General features: G+C 36.1%; 1 protein-coding gene across 1 annotated transcript; it reads left to right on the forward strand.

The window, feature by feature from the left end:
- Positions 1-1,479: 1,479 nt before the first annotated feature.
- LOC129274963 (26S proteasome regulatory subunit 8) lies at positions 1,480-18,776 on the forward strand. The gene is made up of 11 exons (XM_064108170.1): positions 1,480-1,694; positions 6,413-6,487; positions 7,768-7,837; positions 8,645-8,742; positions 10,861-10,986; positions 11,603-11,764; positions 12,418-12,581; positions 13,497-13,650; positions 15,416-15,625; positions 16,735-16,821; positions 17,352-18,776. The coding sequence occupies exons 1-11, from the start codon at positions 1,683-1,685 to the stop codon at positions 17,403-17,405; spliced, it is 1,212 nt and encodes a 403-aa protein (XP_063964240.1). The 5' UTR covers positions 1,480-1,682; the 3' UTR covers positions 17,406-18,776.
- The last annotated feature ends 121 nt before the right edge of the window (positions 18,777-18,897 follow it).

An 18,897-nucleotide genomic window follows, 5' to 3' on the forward strand; every position in this document is an offset into this window, starting at 1 on the left:
TGCTTGTCCGATTTTAAACTTTCACCAGTCTGTTTAACTTATTTTTCTCCTTTCCCGCATAACATTAATGAACATGGTTGGATTGCCCTTTAACTTGACTTGGCAACCCCTGCAATTAACTTTTACCTTCTTAAATCGTTATAGACAAAACAAAATTGTTCTTTGTTTTAATTGTCAGATATTTTGTCATGTAGGCTACTCTGTTTATATTTCTTTGTTAAATTGAAAAACTTGTGGAAAAAGTTGCAGAAAAATGAAAACTTCTAACCAGCTATGCGGTCATGATTATATTTGTGTAATGTGCACCTTGCAATCCTATATTAAATTTAATCCCGTGATTTTGATATAATAGGGGCCTACATTTTCATTATTCTGTAGGTGTTCTTTTTGGAAAGAAAAAAAAAACATTGTTTTATAGTCATCATGAACTATCAAAAAATCAAATTCATCAATTTTCTATGACAAAAAACTCAATAAGAGTTTGGTTGCTAAAGGGGTTAGGTCCACTTTGGACCATTCCGAGAAAAAACATGTTTTTATTCTCACTTACTGCAATACTCTTATGAGAAAATAAATTGTCATGATGTACCCTAGTACCCATCATGTGAACATAAAATTGGGTATAAAAGAAATCTACCTGTCAACAATTTCATTTATTCAAACTTTATCATTGTGGACCTAACCCCTTTAACAAGCAAACTGAAATGAATCCAATCTCTTTTGAATAATAAAAGTTATTTTTCTTTGCCACTTTTATTCTTGTTTTAATGTGAATTTCAAACTTTCTTTGGTATCATCGGAGCGACTAAAAATCAATAGACTTTGAGACAGAAAGCAATAAAATTTATGAAAAATGGACCCAAGCCCCTTTTGACAAATTAGCTCTTCAGAAGTGTTTGGTTGCAAAAGGGGTTAGGTCCACTCTAAGAAAATCTTTTTTTTTTAAATTCTCCCATATTGCAATATTCTTATGCAAAACTAAATTTTCCTGATACCCTACATGTGAACATAAAATTGGGTATAAAAGAAATTTACCTGTCTTCATATTTTTTTTAATATTCTTTTCCCAAAAAAAATTGTGGACCTAACCCCTTTTGCAACCAAACTGAATGGACCTAACCCATTGAAAAAAGTGACCTTTCTATGCCATTTTCGGCCACTTTTTAATGGGAATTTCAACTTTTCTTTGGTATAATCTTATAGAGCTACTAAAAATCTATACATTGAGACAAAAAAAAAAATCAAATTTGCTGAAAAATGGACCTAAACCCTTTTGCAACTGAGCTCTTCATATAGGGCATTTGCTCTTATATGACATCACAAATTAAAAAAAATAGCCTTAAATTTCTAGTAACTTTCTTAATCTCTAATTAATTTTTCTCCAACCTTTCGGCCCTAGTGGTTTTTTTTTTTTCCTTGCGGTGAACTTCCCCTTTAATATCGTTGGTATTTTAATTACATTAAAAAGATGTTTGAATCAAGCAAGGGTTTTATTTAGTTCTGGAAGATGCACGTATTATCCACTGATCTCTCCACTAAGGGGAGAGATCAGTGGTATTATCTAGTTTTTTTTTTTTGGGGGGGCGGGGCACTGAACTAATGAAAAGTACGAGCGCGAGCGAGGCAAGATATCCCTCTACGTTTCAATTTTTATAGTGAGAAGTAAAAAAAATTGTTTAATCATGGTCATGGAGGTAAGTGAGCTTTGTTTTCTCGAAGGGTAGATAACTGAATTGTCAAGTTGTTGATCAGATTGTGATATGTGCCACGAAAATTGAGTGATTTTTAAATATTGATTTACATTTTATGTGTGTTTGAGGGTGATTTATGCGAGTTCTAGGGGGCAAATTCTCTAGCTTCTTTGACTGAGGGTCTGAGCTGAGAAATCGACTCGCACATAGTCACAGACGTGAATTTCTATACCTCGGACTGTAGTAAGAGCGGAGGTGGTGTGATGTACTAAAACAATAACGGAGGAAGGATACAAAAAAGAAGAAGGTGGTGATGGGTGGTGGGGGGGGGGGGGCAGCGCGGATTTGGGTACTTGATCCGAGCTTATTTAAAAAAAAAAAGATAATCTTCCGGTTCTGCTCTCACTCAGCATGCTCAGAGAGTCAGACTACTCAGAGTCAGACTGAGTCACACTCACACGTATTGCGAGGTTATTAGTATACTATAGGCAAGGCTCGACATTAGCGGTGGCCCGATGGCCCGGGGCCACCAGAAATTCACCTCGGGCAACCATTATTGAAAAAATGTTAAGTTTTGGTGGCCCGAATCGGGCAACCAATAATTTTCAAAGTAGCGCAATTTTTCTCCCGATTTTGCACGCATTTATCAACTTTCTACAGTTCAAATTGCAAGCCAATTCGTCATGCGCCCTTTTTGTTAATCTACACACAAATACACACACACACAAAGATTGCATAGTCATGACAGTATGTAGGCCTGCCGCTATAGCATACAGTAACTATTATCCAGCCGGCCGTGCTGGCCGTCTAGCATGAGCTTTGCATGCATGAAACCACTGCAGCTAGCTGTGTGCTAGCAGACTATTCAGACTTAGGGAGCTGCGATACAAAATGTTACTGCTCAGAAATCTTCCACAGAACTTTGAAAATCTACGTCAAAGTCACATTTTACACCAATGAAATGCCCTACTACAGTCCATATTACTAAAATTTGGTGTAACCTGTTTATTTGCAAGCATTAAAAAGAAGAATTATGACCTCTCTTTTGAATCAAAAAGACCGATTTCCAAATGCATTAATACACATAAAACACATAGGTGAGTACATCACAGTCCCACATGTGCATTTGTATGTATGTTGATACTTTGTTTCTTTCGAAGCTGTGTCTTTTCTAGCCAAAAATAAACAGACAGTTTCTTTCTTTCTTGTTTATAAATGACTTCTTAAACCACTCTTGAGGAAGTTAATACTTTGGGAAGGCATTTCATTGATATGAAATGTGAATTTTTCCAGCATTTTGGCAAATATAGGGAAGGACTTTTCTCACACTGTTTTTTCCAGATATAACTTTTGCCGTTTTCTTATTTTTTTTCTTTCATTTTTTTTATAGTGGTTAAACCATTTATGCCCCTTCCCATTGAATATGCCTGATTAAATAATATATTTCTACTAAAAGATAATAGTAATAATGATAATAATTTTCCCCATTTTCATTAATTTTGTTTTATTAATTTTTCTTTCATTTTCTTTTGTTTTTTTCTCTAAATTTTTTATGTTCTTTTTTTTCCCCTGTTTGTTTTTTCTTTCTCCATTTCCTTTCTTTTGTTTTATTTCACTTATTTATTTTATTATTTTTGTTTTCTTGTTTTAATATACTATTCTAAAAATTTATTTTGTTTGTTTCCCCCTTTTATGCATTGATCTAATTTTGCAGCATATTTTTCTGTGATTTTCTCCTGCTATAATATGCTGGAAAATAAACTGGATTTGGGGCCTGCATAATCTACATGTAGGTTTTAGGATTCAAAAAAGAAGAAGGGAAAATTCATTGTTTTGTACATCTATCTGAGTTTGCTATGCACTATTTATTTACTTTACTATTATGAGTGTGTGTCTATATGGAGATTAAAAAAAAGTCCACACAACCTGGGAACAATACTCAATCATTTCATATTTACAATGATAGAACAATTTATATATTACCACAAATCAATTAGCAAAGTAAAATAACAGCAAACAAGATTTACATACAAGATGTACAAAGTGAAAGTAACTTAGTGGTAGTGGCTGCAGAATTAATATTTCATAAGTTTGTTTTATTCATTTTTAATTAATGTTTTTCTTTATATTTTTCGGGCCACCAAACTTTAATATCGGGCCACCAAAAAAAATTATTTGAAGGTTTTGGTGGCCCGAACGGGCCACCACCAAAAAAAGTTAATGTGGAGCCTTGCTATAGGGTGTCTGAAGCCACATTGAAAAGTGTCAGCATAAGAGAGGCTGATTTAGGGGAAAATATGGCACATTTTTTTCGGGAAGTTCAGGCTACTAGAAAAATGTGATCTGAATTGATTATTAACTTGTGTTTGGCATGTATGGAAAGAGAAAATTCAGGGGCTTCTTTTAACACTGACAGTAAGGACAAGTTTATATGATCATTTTAAATAAGGATTTAGAGATAAATTGCAAACCCTTATTTTTGTGTGTGTTGAGATTGCCATTTCCCCATGCGTTTTCTATGGGAAAAATGAAATTTCTGTTTTGCACAATTTTTTCACTTTGTCGCAATTTTTCATTGTGATCTGGTTTCCAAATCTTTATAAAAATCATACCATCAGAAAGAGCATAAAAAATCCTATTGGACTCTTTATGGACAAGTTTTTGGCATTAATAATAAATTTATAACAGCTCTCGGAAGCTAAAAATTTGGATTTGTGTGTGTCCATTTCTTAACTACACAGTCTATGGCAGAGAAATGGTGAAAATTGACCTAGGCCTAATTTCATTCTTCTTTTTTTGCAGCCAATAATCGGATTAAAAAAAAAAATGTTACATTTCTGTCGGTCTGAAGGTCATTTCTCTTCAAATTCACAAAGAAAGTGTGATATTTTCTTGAAATAAGAAAAATAATATTTTTCTCCAGACACCCTATTAGTATTAGTATACTAACCTCGCACCACGAACCGCGTTTGGCAGTGGATTTCTAACTAGTGGGTCGCGCGTGCTGGGATCTCACTTCTTGGGTCCACAACACACGACTTCAATGGCTTGATTTTTCTGTGCGCGGCGGCATGTAATGAACCATTGGGTGACTGAGTTAGGGAGTTCGGTGAAAATCACTCACACGTATTGCGAGGTTAGTATTAGTATACTAACCTCGCACCACGAACCGCGTTTGGCAGTAGATTTCTAACTAGTGGGTCGCACGTGCTGGGATCTCACTTCTTGGGTCCACAACACACGACTTCTATGGCTTGAATTTTCTGTGTGCGGCGGCATGTAATGAACCCTTGGGTGGGTGAAAATGCCACTTTCAGAATTTGTATCTGTCTGTGCACCCATGTACAAAACAAATATGAAGCCATTAAAGGAGGAGGAAAAACCCTATAGAAACCTATACCATGAGAAACTTTGAAGTTTAATGAATAAAATGATGTATAATTCAAGGGAATGCCTTGCCCCGCATAGCAGCGCATTGCAATTTTTAAAAAAGTATCGCACAGTCCCATTCATTGCATTTTGTGTAAGTTATGAAAATCTACTTTTTGCTGTAAAAAAAATCTGCACATTCTACCGTTTAAACAGAAATATCTCTGTCAATATTTGTCATCATGAGTCGATTTATGCACCATTCTTTTTCTTATTTCACAAGCATTCCATTGGTACCAAATTTGTTGGGATTCCTTCAAGATTTCAAAAAGCAACTGTCTCCCCCACTCAAACAAGCCTTTAAAAAAAAATTGACAGAACAAAATCTGCATATTTTCCCCTGTAAATTGGAATATCTCCGTCAATATATCAGACAATGAGTTAAATGAAGCACCATTATTTTTCTTATTTCACAAGCTTTCCAATGATATCAAATTTGTTGGGATTCTTCAAGATTTCAAAAAATCACCGAACTCCCTAACTGAGTGAGTCAGAGACAGAGTCGGACGACAGCTGGCAGCCGTCTGCAGTAGAGGCACACGGCCATTGCATGGGAGACTGTCTCCCATGGCTGAGATAGCATGGAGGCTCCTGGAGAGTAAAAGTCATTTACTGACATAGGCTTGCTCTGCTTGAGCCTGGGGCAGGATTGCATTGGCCCACACAAACCGTATTTTGGAGACAGCAATGTTGCTCCATACTCGTTTTCTGTGGCCATTTGATGGGCTACAATAATAGGTTGCAACTTTTAGCCTACATTCATTTGTTTTTATGGTGCAATAATGCTGAAATAAGTGAAAATATTAAAAGTAGAGGAGCGTTTTACTTACAGATGTTATTGTCGCCATCTTGTCTTCTGTGTGATTGCATCCTAGCGACGCATCTATAGAGGGCGGCAAAATCATGAGCAGTGCCAACTTAGATTTTAAAAAATACTTGCATCGGCGGATAAATTTCATGAATCGTACAATATGATAAATATCATAAATCGTATATCATGATTTTTATCGGCTGATGCAAGTATTGTATGATTCTTGGAATTTAACATGCATTTTCGTTTGTAATATATGAATATGTATCCAAAAGGGTGGGGCGGGGGCTGGCTAAGAAAGTTTGATTTTCTAACACCATTAATTGTGAACATCATTGGAAAGACTATTAAGTTCCTCCACTAAAGAAATTAAAGGGAGTTTGTCCTAGTCTACGTGTACTAAAAATGCACAAATTGCAAGATTCACTAATGTTTATGCTGTTCTATTTCTGTCTCCCTTTCTCTCTCGTTCCTTTATTAGAAAATGGAAGTAGAGGAGTCCGGCCGCAAGGATGGCATTCAGCGGTATTACATAACAAAGATTGAGGAACTGCAGGTAAATTTTGGTGACACATTCGCTCCTGTGACAGTTGCTCCGGGCTTTGTTTCGTCTAAGTATAGGGTTATGGTTGCAATAGGGTTTTATTTTAGGTTTAGGCAGCTCACGACACTGGCACCGGTCCGACGGTCCCAGACCAGTAAAAATTGCTGTTGGGACAGTTACTTTTCAAAAATAGCCAGATTTACTGGTCTGACATGACTAGTTACAAATACAGTATATATCAAACTGATACAAATGATATTTTCTCCTCTTTTTATAAAAATGGCTCTGGCATTTTAAAAAATGGCTCTCATGAATTATGTTGCATTTGTGTACTGCTTGTTTGTATGTTTTTTTGTTTTTTTTGGGGGGGGGCAATAAAAGCAATAAAAGAAAGCAAAATAAACTTAAGTATTTTTTATATTTTTCTTTATTTTTTGGGGACCAGTATATTTGAGGTTCGGACCAGTAAAATATTGAAAAAATGGGTATCTACTGGTCCGACATGAACAGGTAGGACCAGTAGAAAAAAAAGGGTTAGTGTGGAGCCCTGGTTTAGGTCTTCTTTGATAGGGTATATTGTTTAGATCCAGGGTTGAAGTTGGCGATTCCATTAGTGTGTGGAATTCACAACGAAGCAGTTGTCCCCTGAGTAAATGTCATGGAACCAAAACTATAAGCTTATAAAGTAAATAAAAAACAAAAACAAAAAAATGCACATGTTGAATGTTCTAGTACAGAATTTTAATAAAACTTGGGCACACAATCACTTTTTTATCATCTTCACCTTGAAGCAGCACTATCTGGAAGAAGAAGAAGTAAAATGAATATTAGTCGAGTTGCATGCGTAACTCAAATTCAAAACCTCTATTTTTACTTCAAAGTTTCCTTACTCTGTTTATTAGATTATCGTTGGTCTGTGGTATATGTTTTTGTATATTTGTTTCTCTCTTTTTATTTCATTGATTCTTGATCAAACAATTAGAGATTACCTTGTTAAATTTTCACTTAAAATTAAATGTGCTAAAAACGTGTTTTCAGAGACAATTGTTAAAGTCCCCTATCAATCATATGATTGGGGGTATTAGAAAAATGTACTTTCTCTTAACCTTGGAATGCCCTTTGGCAATTTGAAAGATTAGCAGATATATGACAAATAAGACAGAGGATGAAATGAAAATTGAAAAAAGAGGAGGAGGAGGAGCTAGGAGAGAAAGAAGAATAAAAGAGGACTAGCCGAAGAGGTGTTCTTGTATAACTTCGTTTTGTTTTCTATTTTGTCCATTGCAATGTAGATGGTCGTGACAGACAAGACACAGAATCTGAGGAGATTAGAAGCACAGAGAAATGAACTCAATGCTAAAGGTGAGATCTTGTATCAACCACACACTTTGAAATTATGATAGAAGAAACAAATCTTTCTGTGAAGCACCGTCTTCAGACATGCCAACCGTTATCTTTTTAGAGTATTTGGTCCTAATTTCTGCTATAAATACACCAATACTTTTTTGTATGATTTGTCACTTTTTTTTAAATTTCCAATCATGGAGTATGTACTATACACAGTGTGTGACACTAGCGCTGATCCAACAGTCCCAGACCGGTAAAAATGACTGTTGGGCCAGTAACCTGTTGTATGAAAAGAACAAGTAAATTCTTGCCTACGAGCACGTTTAAAAGGGTGAATTATAAAGTTTTCAAGTTAGAGTCATTTCACATGTTTTTTTTCACTGATCTCACTACGACAGGCTGGCGATTGTTACGTTGAGACAAATTTTTAAAAATACTCTTTTTTTTGTCAGGAAATACTTTTTTTTCCTTATAAGAATACTTTTTTGGGTTGTAGAAGGTTGGCAGGTCTGCGTCTTAGGTACGATGTTCTGATGTATTAAGTGCTTTATAAAAGAAGAATATTATTGTCACCGTGTATCAAATCTACTGTACAGTGAGAATGAAGAGGAAACCAAACAAATATTTGTATTTTATTAACTCAAGCTTGGATGGCGCAATTCACTATATGCTTTATTGTATCAGGAGCACAAAAGTTTAAACATATCACAAATCGGCCTCTAATTCAGTTTACCTAATTTCTCAGGGCTATGGTTCGTGCTCTTTCCACTGGCAAAACTTTCTTTTGAAGTGACTGATATATCCTTTTCATGTATTTTACAGTTCGTATGCTGAGGGAGGAGTTGCAGCTTCTTCAAGAACAGGGATCCCATGTCGGAGAAGTCGTCAAGGCTATGGACAAGAAAAAAGTCCTTGTGAAGGTTAGATTTATCCCAAGAAGCCTTAATCATACTAAGAGACTCTTCACATTCAAGGCTTGAATCAATCCAAGGCCTTGGCCTTTGGTGACCTCAGCAGACATGCCAACCGTTCCCTTTTTGTCTCACCTGCATAGCAGAGTGAGACTATAGGCGCCGCTTTTCCGACGGCGGCGGCGACGGCGGCGGCGGCGTCAACACCAAATCTTAACCTGAGGTTAAGTTTTTGAAATGACAGCATAACTTAGAAAGTATATGGACCTAGTTCATGAAACTTGGCCATAAGGTTAATCAAGTATTACTGAACATCCTGCCTGAGTTTCATGTCACATGACCAAGGTCAAAGGTCATTTAGGGTCAATGAACTTAGACCATGTTGGGGGAATCAACATCAAAATCTTAACCTAAGGTTAAGTTTTTGAAATGTCATCATAACTTAGAAAATATATGGACCTAGTTCATGAAACTTATACATAAGGTTAATCAAGTATCACTGAACATCCTGCATGAGTTTCACATCACATGACCAAGGTCAAAGGTCATTTAGGGTCAATGAACTTTGGCCGAATTGGGGGTATCTGTTGAATTACCATCATAACTTTGAAAGTTTATGGATCTGATTCATGAAACTTGGACATAATAGTAATCAAGTATTACTGAACATCCTGTGCAAGTTTCAGGTCATATGATCAAGGTCAAAGGTCATTTAGGGTCAATGACTTTGGCCAAATTGGGGTATTTGTTGAATTACAGCCATAAATTTGAAAGTGTGTTGGTCTAGTTCATAAAACTTGGACATAATAGTAATCAAGTATCACTGAACATCCTGTGCGAGTTTCAGGTCACATGATCAAGGTCAAATGTCATGTAAGGTCAAAGAACTTTGGCCACGTTGGGGGTATTTGTTGAATTGCCATCATATCTCTATAAGTGTATTGGTCTAGTTCATAAAACGTGGAAATAAGAGTAACCAAGTATCACTGAACATCTTGTGCGAGTTATAGTAGTTTTCAAAATCAGCACTGCTGCTATATTGAATAGCGTGATGCAGGTGAGACGGCCAGAGGCATTCCACTTGTTAGAGTATTTGTTCCTCTTTTTAGCTATAAATACACCAATACTTTTTTGTGTGATTTGTTACTTTTTTTTTAAATTTCTGATCATGGAGTATGTATTATACACAGCGCGTGACACTAGCGCCGGTCCGACAGTCCCAGACCGGTAAAAATCGCTGTCGGGCCATTAACTTGTTGCATGAAAAGAACAAGTAAATTCTTGCCTACGAGCACATGTTTAAAAGGGTGAATTATCAAGTTTTCAAGTAGAGTCATTTCACATGTTTTGTCACCGATCTCACTACAACAGGCCGGCGATTGTTACATTGAGACAAATTTTTAAAAATACTCTTTTTTGTCAAAAAATACTTTTTTTTTCCTTATAAGAATACATTTTTTTGGTTGTGGAAGGTTGGCAGGTCTGCCTCAGTATGACCTTGATGCCCTTCAAAATATTTGAAGACTAAAGACCTAAAGTGCCCTTTTTGCCTGTGGTCTGAGGCCTTGGTGCCCTACGGTAATCCAGTATGTGTGTCCCATTAAAAAAAGTTCATTTTTAAAGGCCTTGGACATTTTATTTTTCTCAAAATAATAGATTATTAATTTCATGCTTCAGATAATATGCAGTCAATCTAGCAATCAATCGTGTAATTCAAATTTTTGTAAATGTATCCCACCTTGTGTGGTACCAAAATATTTGGGAAACATCAGGGCCCCGTCTTACAAAGAGTTACGATTGATCCAATCAATCGTAACTCTATGGAAATCTATCAGTGTCATAATTTTTTCTACAGAAAATTTGCAAAATGTCCTTCGTAAACAAAGAAGAACACATCAATTGTCAAGAAATCAATGAATTTATGGATATGCATTCATATCTAGAAATTTTTTTGAACAAACATGCATTTTATATGTTGACTTTGCTGGCTTTCCATAGTTGCGATTGATCGGATCAATCACAACTCTTTGTAAGACGAGCCCCAGTTTTGTAGTATATTGTATGTTCTTCCACATTGATGTAATTTTTAAAAGTTATTTTTTTCTCTTTTGCATTGATTTTTTCCAGGTGCACCCGGAGGGCAAGTTTGTAGTCGACATCGACAAATCAATTGACATCAACGACGTCCAACCCAATTGCAGAGTAGCACTACGTAATGATAGCCACACACTGCATAAAATCTTACCCAACAAGGTAATTCAACCAAATTGTTCAAATTTATGTAATGATTGCAGGATTGTTAATATTTTTTTCTATTGGTGGCAGTTGTTTAAATGAAAGAAGCCTGTGTTTTTGTATTTCAGAATTAAAATTTCATATTATGGAGCATTCCACTGTACAATTAAAAAAAAAATTAACAGTTTGTGGGACTCAGAAAATAAAAAGAATTTAAACAAATGCAATTATTTTGTTATTCAAACTCTTTGAGTGAATTTTGGGTGAAGCTTCTTACAATATGCCTAGTACCAGAAGTTAATTGGTTTTTCTGAGTATTGATGATAGTATTCTTATTTGTTGTCAAAACTTGCACCTTTATGCTTTGTGCTATATTATAAATGTTATTTTACAATTTACTTATAATGACCTTTCAGTAAGATACAAAAGGCATAAAACAGAAGAAGAAATGTAGGACAAAAACGCAAGTCGGGGTCAAACATATTTATATAAAAGTGGTGAAATTAGAAAAGGTACACTCTTAGACTTAGTCACTCCTTGAATGGTGTAAGAAATTGAGAATTCTTTATATGCAGAGCCAGTGTGTAAAATGTGTAATCAGGATAAAGTAACTATGGAAACTACTGTCTCTTAGGTTGACCCTCTGGTCAGTTTGATGATGGTAGAGAAGGTCCCTGATTCAACCTACGAGATGGTCGGTGGTCTAGACAAACAGATCAAGGAGATTAAAGAGGTCATTGAACTGCCAGTCAAGCATCCAGAACTCTTTGATGCCTTAGGTATTGCACAACCAAAGGTAAGAAATTCAATGCTTATTGGGAGACAACTGATTACTTTCAACTTTCCGTACGTCGAATCTCTTTGAGACCACCTGAATATGCTTGACTTAGGAGAGTTTGTTTTGCATATTCTGGTCTAAAAATTACTTTACTCCACTAATGTGAGTTTTAATAGCTGTAATATGCAAAGTGTGTTAACCTTATATACACATAGGTTAAATTTTTAGAATTACTACCAAAGTTTTATAATTTTTAATGAGACTGGGTCAAGATCAATTATTTGTGTGTTACATTTTATGAAATTCTCTTTGTTTTCAAAGGCTCAAGTCATTGTGATTTAAGCAATACTCCTTTAAATGATGATGATAATAGCAATGTAATGCTTTACATATATGTTTATAAACCCCTCTATATTATCATTTCACTTATGGCTATCCTGATAAGGCACATGCTGTATTGAAGTAATGTCATTCTATGGGTAACATAAGGCTTAGCGGTTGATTGTTGGGCTAATTTTCCCAAGTGATCATACGCACTAATCAATGCAATAAATCATAGAAATTATCAAAACGATCAATCGCTAAGATTTACATTATGGAGGCCCATGTCATGGGTAGAGAGTGGTCAATGCACAATAACAACTTTTCATTCTGTCCTTTCTTCCACCCAGGGAGTTTTATTATATGGTCCTCCAGGTACAGGGAAGACTCTACTAGCCAGGGCTGTTGCTCACCACACAGAATGTACCTTCATACGAGTGTCGGGATCAGAACTTGTGCAGAAATTCATCGGAGAGGGTTCCAGAATGGTCAGAGAACTCTTTGTCATGGCTAGGTAAATATTCTTTTTGATCAGCTGACCAATCAAAATGGTTTATATTCTACCGTTCAATATGGTTGATGTTTCCTGAAACTAGAGCCAATCAATATTTTTTTTTACTGTTATCTAAATTAGACATCTAGAGCTAAATCAGGAAAATTGAGAATTTTCCATTTCTGAATAGGGTTTTATTGTCTTGTGTTTATATCAGGAGCTCTAAGCTTTGTCATTGAAACAGAAGGTAGCATCCCATGGACACATATATATCCATTGCAATCTTACCTTCAATTATGACGTGTATTGTTGGGGCGCAGAGAGACCAAGCAAATTACATATAAAATACACCACTCATTCCCAATATTAATTCAAATTAGGACAGTACAGGGCCCTGTTGCATAAAAGTTAATATTAGGGAAACTTTGCCATCCAGTGGTAATTACCATGGTAACAATGCTCATCAGCAAATCAGAATTGAGGACTCCATGTTGCATGTAATAATAGTAATATGTCCATTTATATAGCGCAGTTACTTTGTCCATATACTCAACTGTGTATTGATACTTGGTATCATATTATTACCCCGGCTGTAGCTAACCCGCCACATCAATAGGCGCTAAAGCGTTCAAGGAATAAATCCTACCGGGTACCCATTCACCTCACCTGGGTCGAGTGCAGCACAATGTGGATAAATTTCTTGCCGAAGGAAATTAGGCCATGGCTGGGATTCGAACCCACGACCCTCTGTTTCAAAGTCCGGAGACTACTCCACTGGGCCACAACGCTCCACAATATTAACTTTTATGCAACGGGCCCAGTTTTGTAAATGACCAACTCATGTCTGATACAGGTAAATAATTCATACTATCGACCCTCTAAACAGTCTCTACAGTTGCTTTTGATAATTTCCTGCTTATATATATATATCCACAGAGAGCATGCACCATCTATCATCTTCATGGATGAGATTGATTCCATTGGATCCACCCGTATCGAAGGAAGCTCTGGAGGGGACAGTGAGGTTCAAAGAACTATGCTGGAACTTCTCAATCAGCTGGATGGCTTTGAGGCTACAAAGAACATCAAGGTATGAGGGCATTTATTTTGCCCCAGTCACAATTTGGTGGATTCACAATGCGGTGCGCCATCTATCGGTTGCAGCGGACAGGCCGAATTTGCAATGCCTAATAGGAAAAAAGCCGACATCTGTTGCGCTCGCTAGTACTAAAGTGCATGCATGCGATTATTCAGCACCGGCCGACTTGGCTCGACCGGATATGCCATTTACTCGGGTCCAGGAGATGGGAGAGAAATTTGCCTGCATATTTCTTTGCGAAATTTAGACCTTTTTTAGTGAATTCTTCCCATATTGTTTTCGTTTTTGAAGCATCACATTATGTGCTCTAGCACTGCGCTGCCTGCGCCTGCACTCGACCCCAGAGTTAGAAATTTGGCCTGTTTGCTTCAACCGATAGATGGTGCACCATATGTGATTCCACCAAATTTTAGTGCCACAGGGCTCAATATTAGGGCCATTAATATTTGTAATTTGTATCAATAGTCTACCATTGGCTTTTAATCATCTGGAATGCCAAGTACATACAGTGGTGCTAAAAATTTAACGAAACCCACCAGAAAATGCACTCCTTCATGCGGAGTGTTGAATAGAGACAACAACACTACAATGTTCTTCTACCCCAGAGAAACAAACTTTCGTGAATGCAATATTTTATCACCTGACTTCTCAATTAATTATCTAAAAGATAGCAGTACTTGAACACTTTTTTAATATGTTCATTATCTGGAGGGGTTCACTAACTTTTTAGCACCACTGTATGTATGCAGATGATACTGTCTTGCTTTTCAGCGCAAAAAATGAGATGCATGAATAAAATTACAAATAATAAATATAAACGGGGGTGTTTTACAAAGAGTTAAGTATGACTTATAGTCGCGGTTAAATTCCCTTTAGATATAGAAGAAGGCATCACTGCATTGGTCAAATCATGCTAAGAGGACGCTCACTACTGCTTATTAATCAGTAAGACTGTGTGATACATATTATGTACACATCAGCATTTAAGCATCGAGTCTAAGTCATACTTCTTTGTGAAACACCCCCCCTCCCCTGTTTTCTTAAACTGGTTGGATGGTATTTTCATAGCAGTGTTTGTTCATCCTTTCATGAAGTGTCATTGTCAATAACAAAAAAACGTGAAAAAATTATATATCCCAGGGAGTGGAAATTGTGCACTTTTCGTGCGGGATTGAAATGGATCCAATGACCGGGGTAATCATATGCTGTAACGCGCTTTGAGCCATTCTGGGAAAAGCGCTTTATAAAAATTGGCTATTATTATTATTATATGTTGAATTTTAGGTAACAAAGGACATCATGGTAAGGAGAGGTTCTGAGGATTCCTTGAATTTGCTATCAATAACAAATGCAAGAATTGTATGTCAAATTATTTCTTGACCAATGAAATGGCCCTTTTTCAATAGCTTTTAACATAGCTTGAAAATTTCCATTGATGACAAATTTTTTGAAACACCTCCCAGATTGATAAATTAGCTATGATAAAGCAGGTAAATGAAAAAATACATGACTTGTTACATTTTTACAAATGTTAAAATCTTGAAAGTTATCTGATAAAAAAATTGAGTAATGTTCTCCATCCTCAAATCTATTAGTATTCTTTTATTGAGTCTGCTTACAAATGACCTAATCTGTTATAATTCATGTATTTGACATCTTTTATTTGAGATATGAGCCTGGGATGGTGTTATGTAGTGCTTCAAATTTATCAAGTTCTTTATAAGTTTCCATATTATTATTATTATTTTTCCAATAGGTCATCATGGCAACAAACCGTATCGACATCCTGGACTCCGCCCTCCTCAGACCGGGTCGTATCGACCGAAAGATTGAATTCCCTCCACCAAACGAAGCGGCCCGTCTCGACATTCTTAAGATCCATTCCCGTAAGATGAATCTGACTAGGGGTATTAATCTGAGGAAGATTGCTGAACTCATGCCAGGTGCTTCAGGGGCAGAGGTCAAGGTAAGAAAAGGATTTCAATTTTATAAAAAAAGTAAGTTATGAAAGTAATATGATGATATGACCAGAGATTTTAAAGGAGAATGAAACCCTCGAAGCCTACTGAATTCATATAAAAGAGGAAAATCAAAGAAACAGATAAATAAAGTATACAAATTATGCACAAAAAAGAAAAAAGACGTTAAGTAATGTGGGTAGCATCAAAAAAGACATTGACCTACAACAGCTACCCCCCTGTTTTTACAGTCATTGAATATACAATCAAATCTTGCATTCAACATCTGTGAGTGACAGGAACTACAATAATGTAAAAGTATATATAAATCAACAAAACGTTGAATTTCCATTTCTTTTGGGCTTTTGGCCTACAGGTTAAAGGTCAAGTCCACCCCAGATAATTGTTGATTTGAATCGAGAGAGAAAAATCAAACAAACATAACGCTGCAAATTTCATCGAAATCGGATGTAAAATAAGAAAGTTATGACATTTTTAAGTTTCGCTTATTTTTCAAAAAACAGTTTAATGCACAACTCGGCGATATGCAAATGAGAGAGTCGATGATGTCCATCACTCACTATTTCTTTTGTTTTTTATTGTTTGAATAATACAATATTTCAATTTTTACAGATTTGACACTTAGGACCAACTTGACTGAACCATATAGTATTTAACAATGCTGATTCCACATGTTCAGGGAGAAATTAATGGTTGTTTCACTTGACAATGAGGAGAAAATTAGAATATTTCATATTCCATATAATAAAATACAAAAGAAATAGTGAGTGGGTGACGTCATCAGTCTGCCAATTTGCATACTGACCAGGATGTGCATATAACTGTTTTGTGAAACTAAGCGAATTTTTAAAATGTCATAACTTTCTTATTTTACATCCGATTTTGATAAAATTTTCTGTGTTTTACTTGTTGGATTTTTCTCCTCTTTTTCAAATCAACTTTTTGTTGGGGCGGACTTGTCCTTTAATCAGCTTAGTAAGTCACATTTAGAAGCTTCCAGGCATGGAATAGCGCCTTTTTCTCTGGTAACAGATGAAGGCTGCATGTATAAATCTTGTTGATATATCATGACAATCCTTTTGTTTCTAATGAACAGGGTGTATGCACTGAGGCTGGCATGTATGCCTTGAGAGAGAGGAGGGTCCATGTTACACAAGAAGACTTTGAGATGGCTGTAGCTAAGGTAAGAATTCATAACTGGATAATGATAATGATGATGGTGATGAGCGAAGTTGGCTCAGTCGGTAAAGTGTCTCCCTGTCGAACCAAAGGTCATTGGTTTGAGTCCACCCTTGGCGGATGACTGAAGCCTGCCTTGGGTGTAGAGGTCTCACTTAATGAACTACTCAATCTGTGAAAACTTGATAGATTGTTAACACCTTAACATTTGAAGCACAAAGCGGAGATTATTCCATACTTTTTATTTATTCATTCAGGGATGTCTGACATATAGGAGGTCGGTTGTACGTACTTCAAGGAATTGATTCATTTATCTATTGTTTCTTTTTGCATATTCAGTAGTATTAAACACTTTTCTCCACCCAGTAATAATTCTCCCAAAGATTGTAAAAACCTACATACCAAAAGCGATCGCACATTGTCGAGCCTCTTCTGTTCAACTTATTCAGTTCGTCCTCCTGTAATATATTTCCGCATTTTCTTGTTGGTGTATGATTTAATATGGAAATTCTTTTTCATTCTTTTTTTTTCCAGATCATGCTGAAGGATTCAGAGAAGAACATGTCCATCAAGAAATTCTGGAAGTAGATCCAAACACTCTGCATGATGATAGCAATTGATTTGGCTTCTTGTCAGAGAGAAAAAAGGTTAATGTGTTAAAATATGTTTGAGAGAGAAAGAGAGAGGGAGAGTGAGTGACAGAGGGAGAAAGGGAGAGTAAGAGTTGAAAACATTACATTGAGAAATGGGCCAGAGAATATCATCTTAAACCATTTATAAGAATTGAATTCTCACAAAAATATATATATATTCACAGACACTTGAAGATGATGCTCCGTCATGTCTGTTGTTATTTATAATGTCTTCTAGTAATTTGATACAGGACAAATCTTATTCCATCTTTGGTCGCATGTTGCAGGATTTAGGATCAATATGTTTTCTTCAAACAATAATATTTGGTATGATTTTGGCAGAGATTTAATCAAAGAGCTAAAGCGTTTGTTTCAAAACCTTGCTCACTTCTTATATTTACATGCTTTTTGGTGCAAGTTACACATTTATTTGTGTAGCTCTAACAGAGCTATTAAAAGTTTGTTTCCATGTAATACCAGAGTACATTTCAATTGAGTTTAAGGTGAACGGATGATTTCAAGTTAAGTGATGACCTTTCGTTGTCAGGGTTTGGCCCACTTTTACATCAGCACAGCTCCAACAGAAATAAACAGGACTGGTCTTGTGATGAGTCTTACTTGGTATCGAGGTACCAATAATATGATCTAGGGGCCTTTTCATAAAGCTGTTCATAAGTTTCGCATGTCTTTAACAAATGACAGTTCGCCCTTTCTTGTGATAAGTGATATATCTCAAAGTAGGTGACTTGTTGCCCAAGAACATGTTCCAATCATGCATGAAGTTGTGCATACCTTTATGAAACACTGCTCAGGTGGGTGCCTGCTTCTTCAAATTGTTCATAAATTATGATTGACTGTACAAACGACTGGTGATCCTTTCTTGTGCACCAAACTTTTGTTTGGCGCACATTCAGCTCATAAAAACAGGGTCACCAGTCGTGTGTGAAATTGTTTGTAAAGTTGCTTGTAACTTGTGAACACCTGATGAAAGACTGCTCTGGTCCGTTTTTTAAACTCAGATAAGATTTTGGAGCTGTGAAAGACAATCCAAATTGTGCTTTCAACACCAACACTGAACTTGCGATCACCCAATATCAAACGGTTAAAAACATTGAAGTAAGGTGTCAAGCATACAGTGTTCACTTCCATGTATTCTAGATGATTTTAATAGAAGATAAAAACTTTTCCTGGAGCATTTAGAACCACGTCATCAGTCAAGATGTTCAGAATGTATTTGTTCAGGTATAGATGTTAAGATAATTAATTGAATTGTAATTGCAAGCGAAGTTTACATGTGACTGTATATAATAAAATGTTCAAAACAGGATTATTTGGTGTGTGGGATATTTTTTTTACAGAAAGATAGAGATGGATGGGGATGAATGATAAGGGAGAGGGAAAGGATGACAAGATGAAGACCAAGAGAAGCAGAGAGTTGGAGGAAGATA

The sequence above is a fragment of the Lytechinus pictus genome, chromosome 13 (genome assembly GCF_037042905.1).
Source record: "Lytechinus pictus isolate F3 Inbred chromosome 13, Lp3.0, whole genome shotgun sequence".
NCBI classification, from domain to species: domain Eukaryota; kingdom Metazoa; phylum Echinodermata; class Echinoidea; order Temnopleuroida; family Toxopneustidae; genus Lytechinus; species Lytechinus pictus.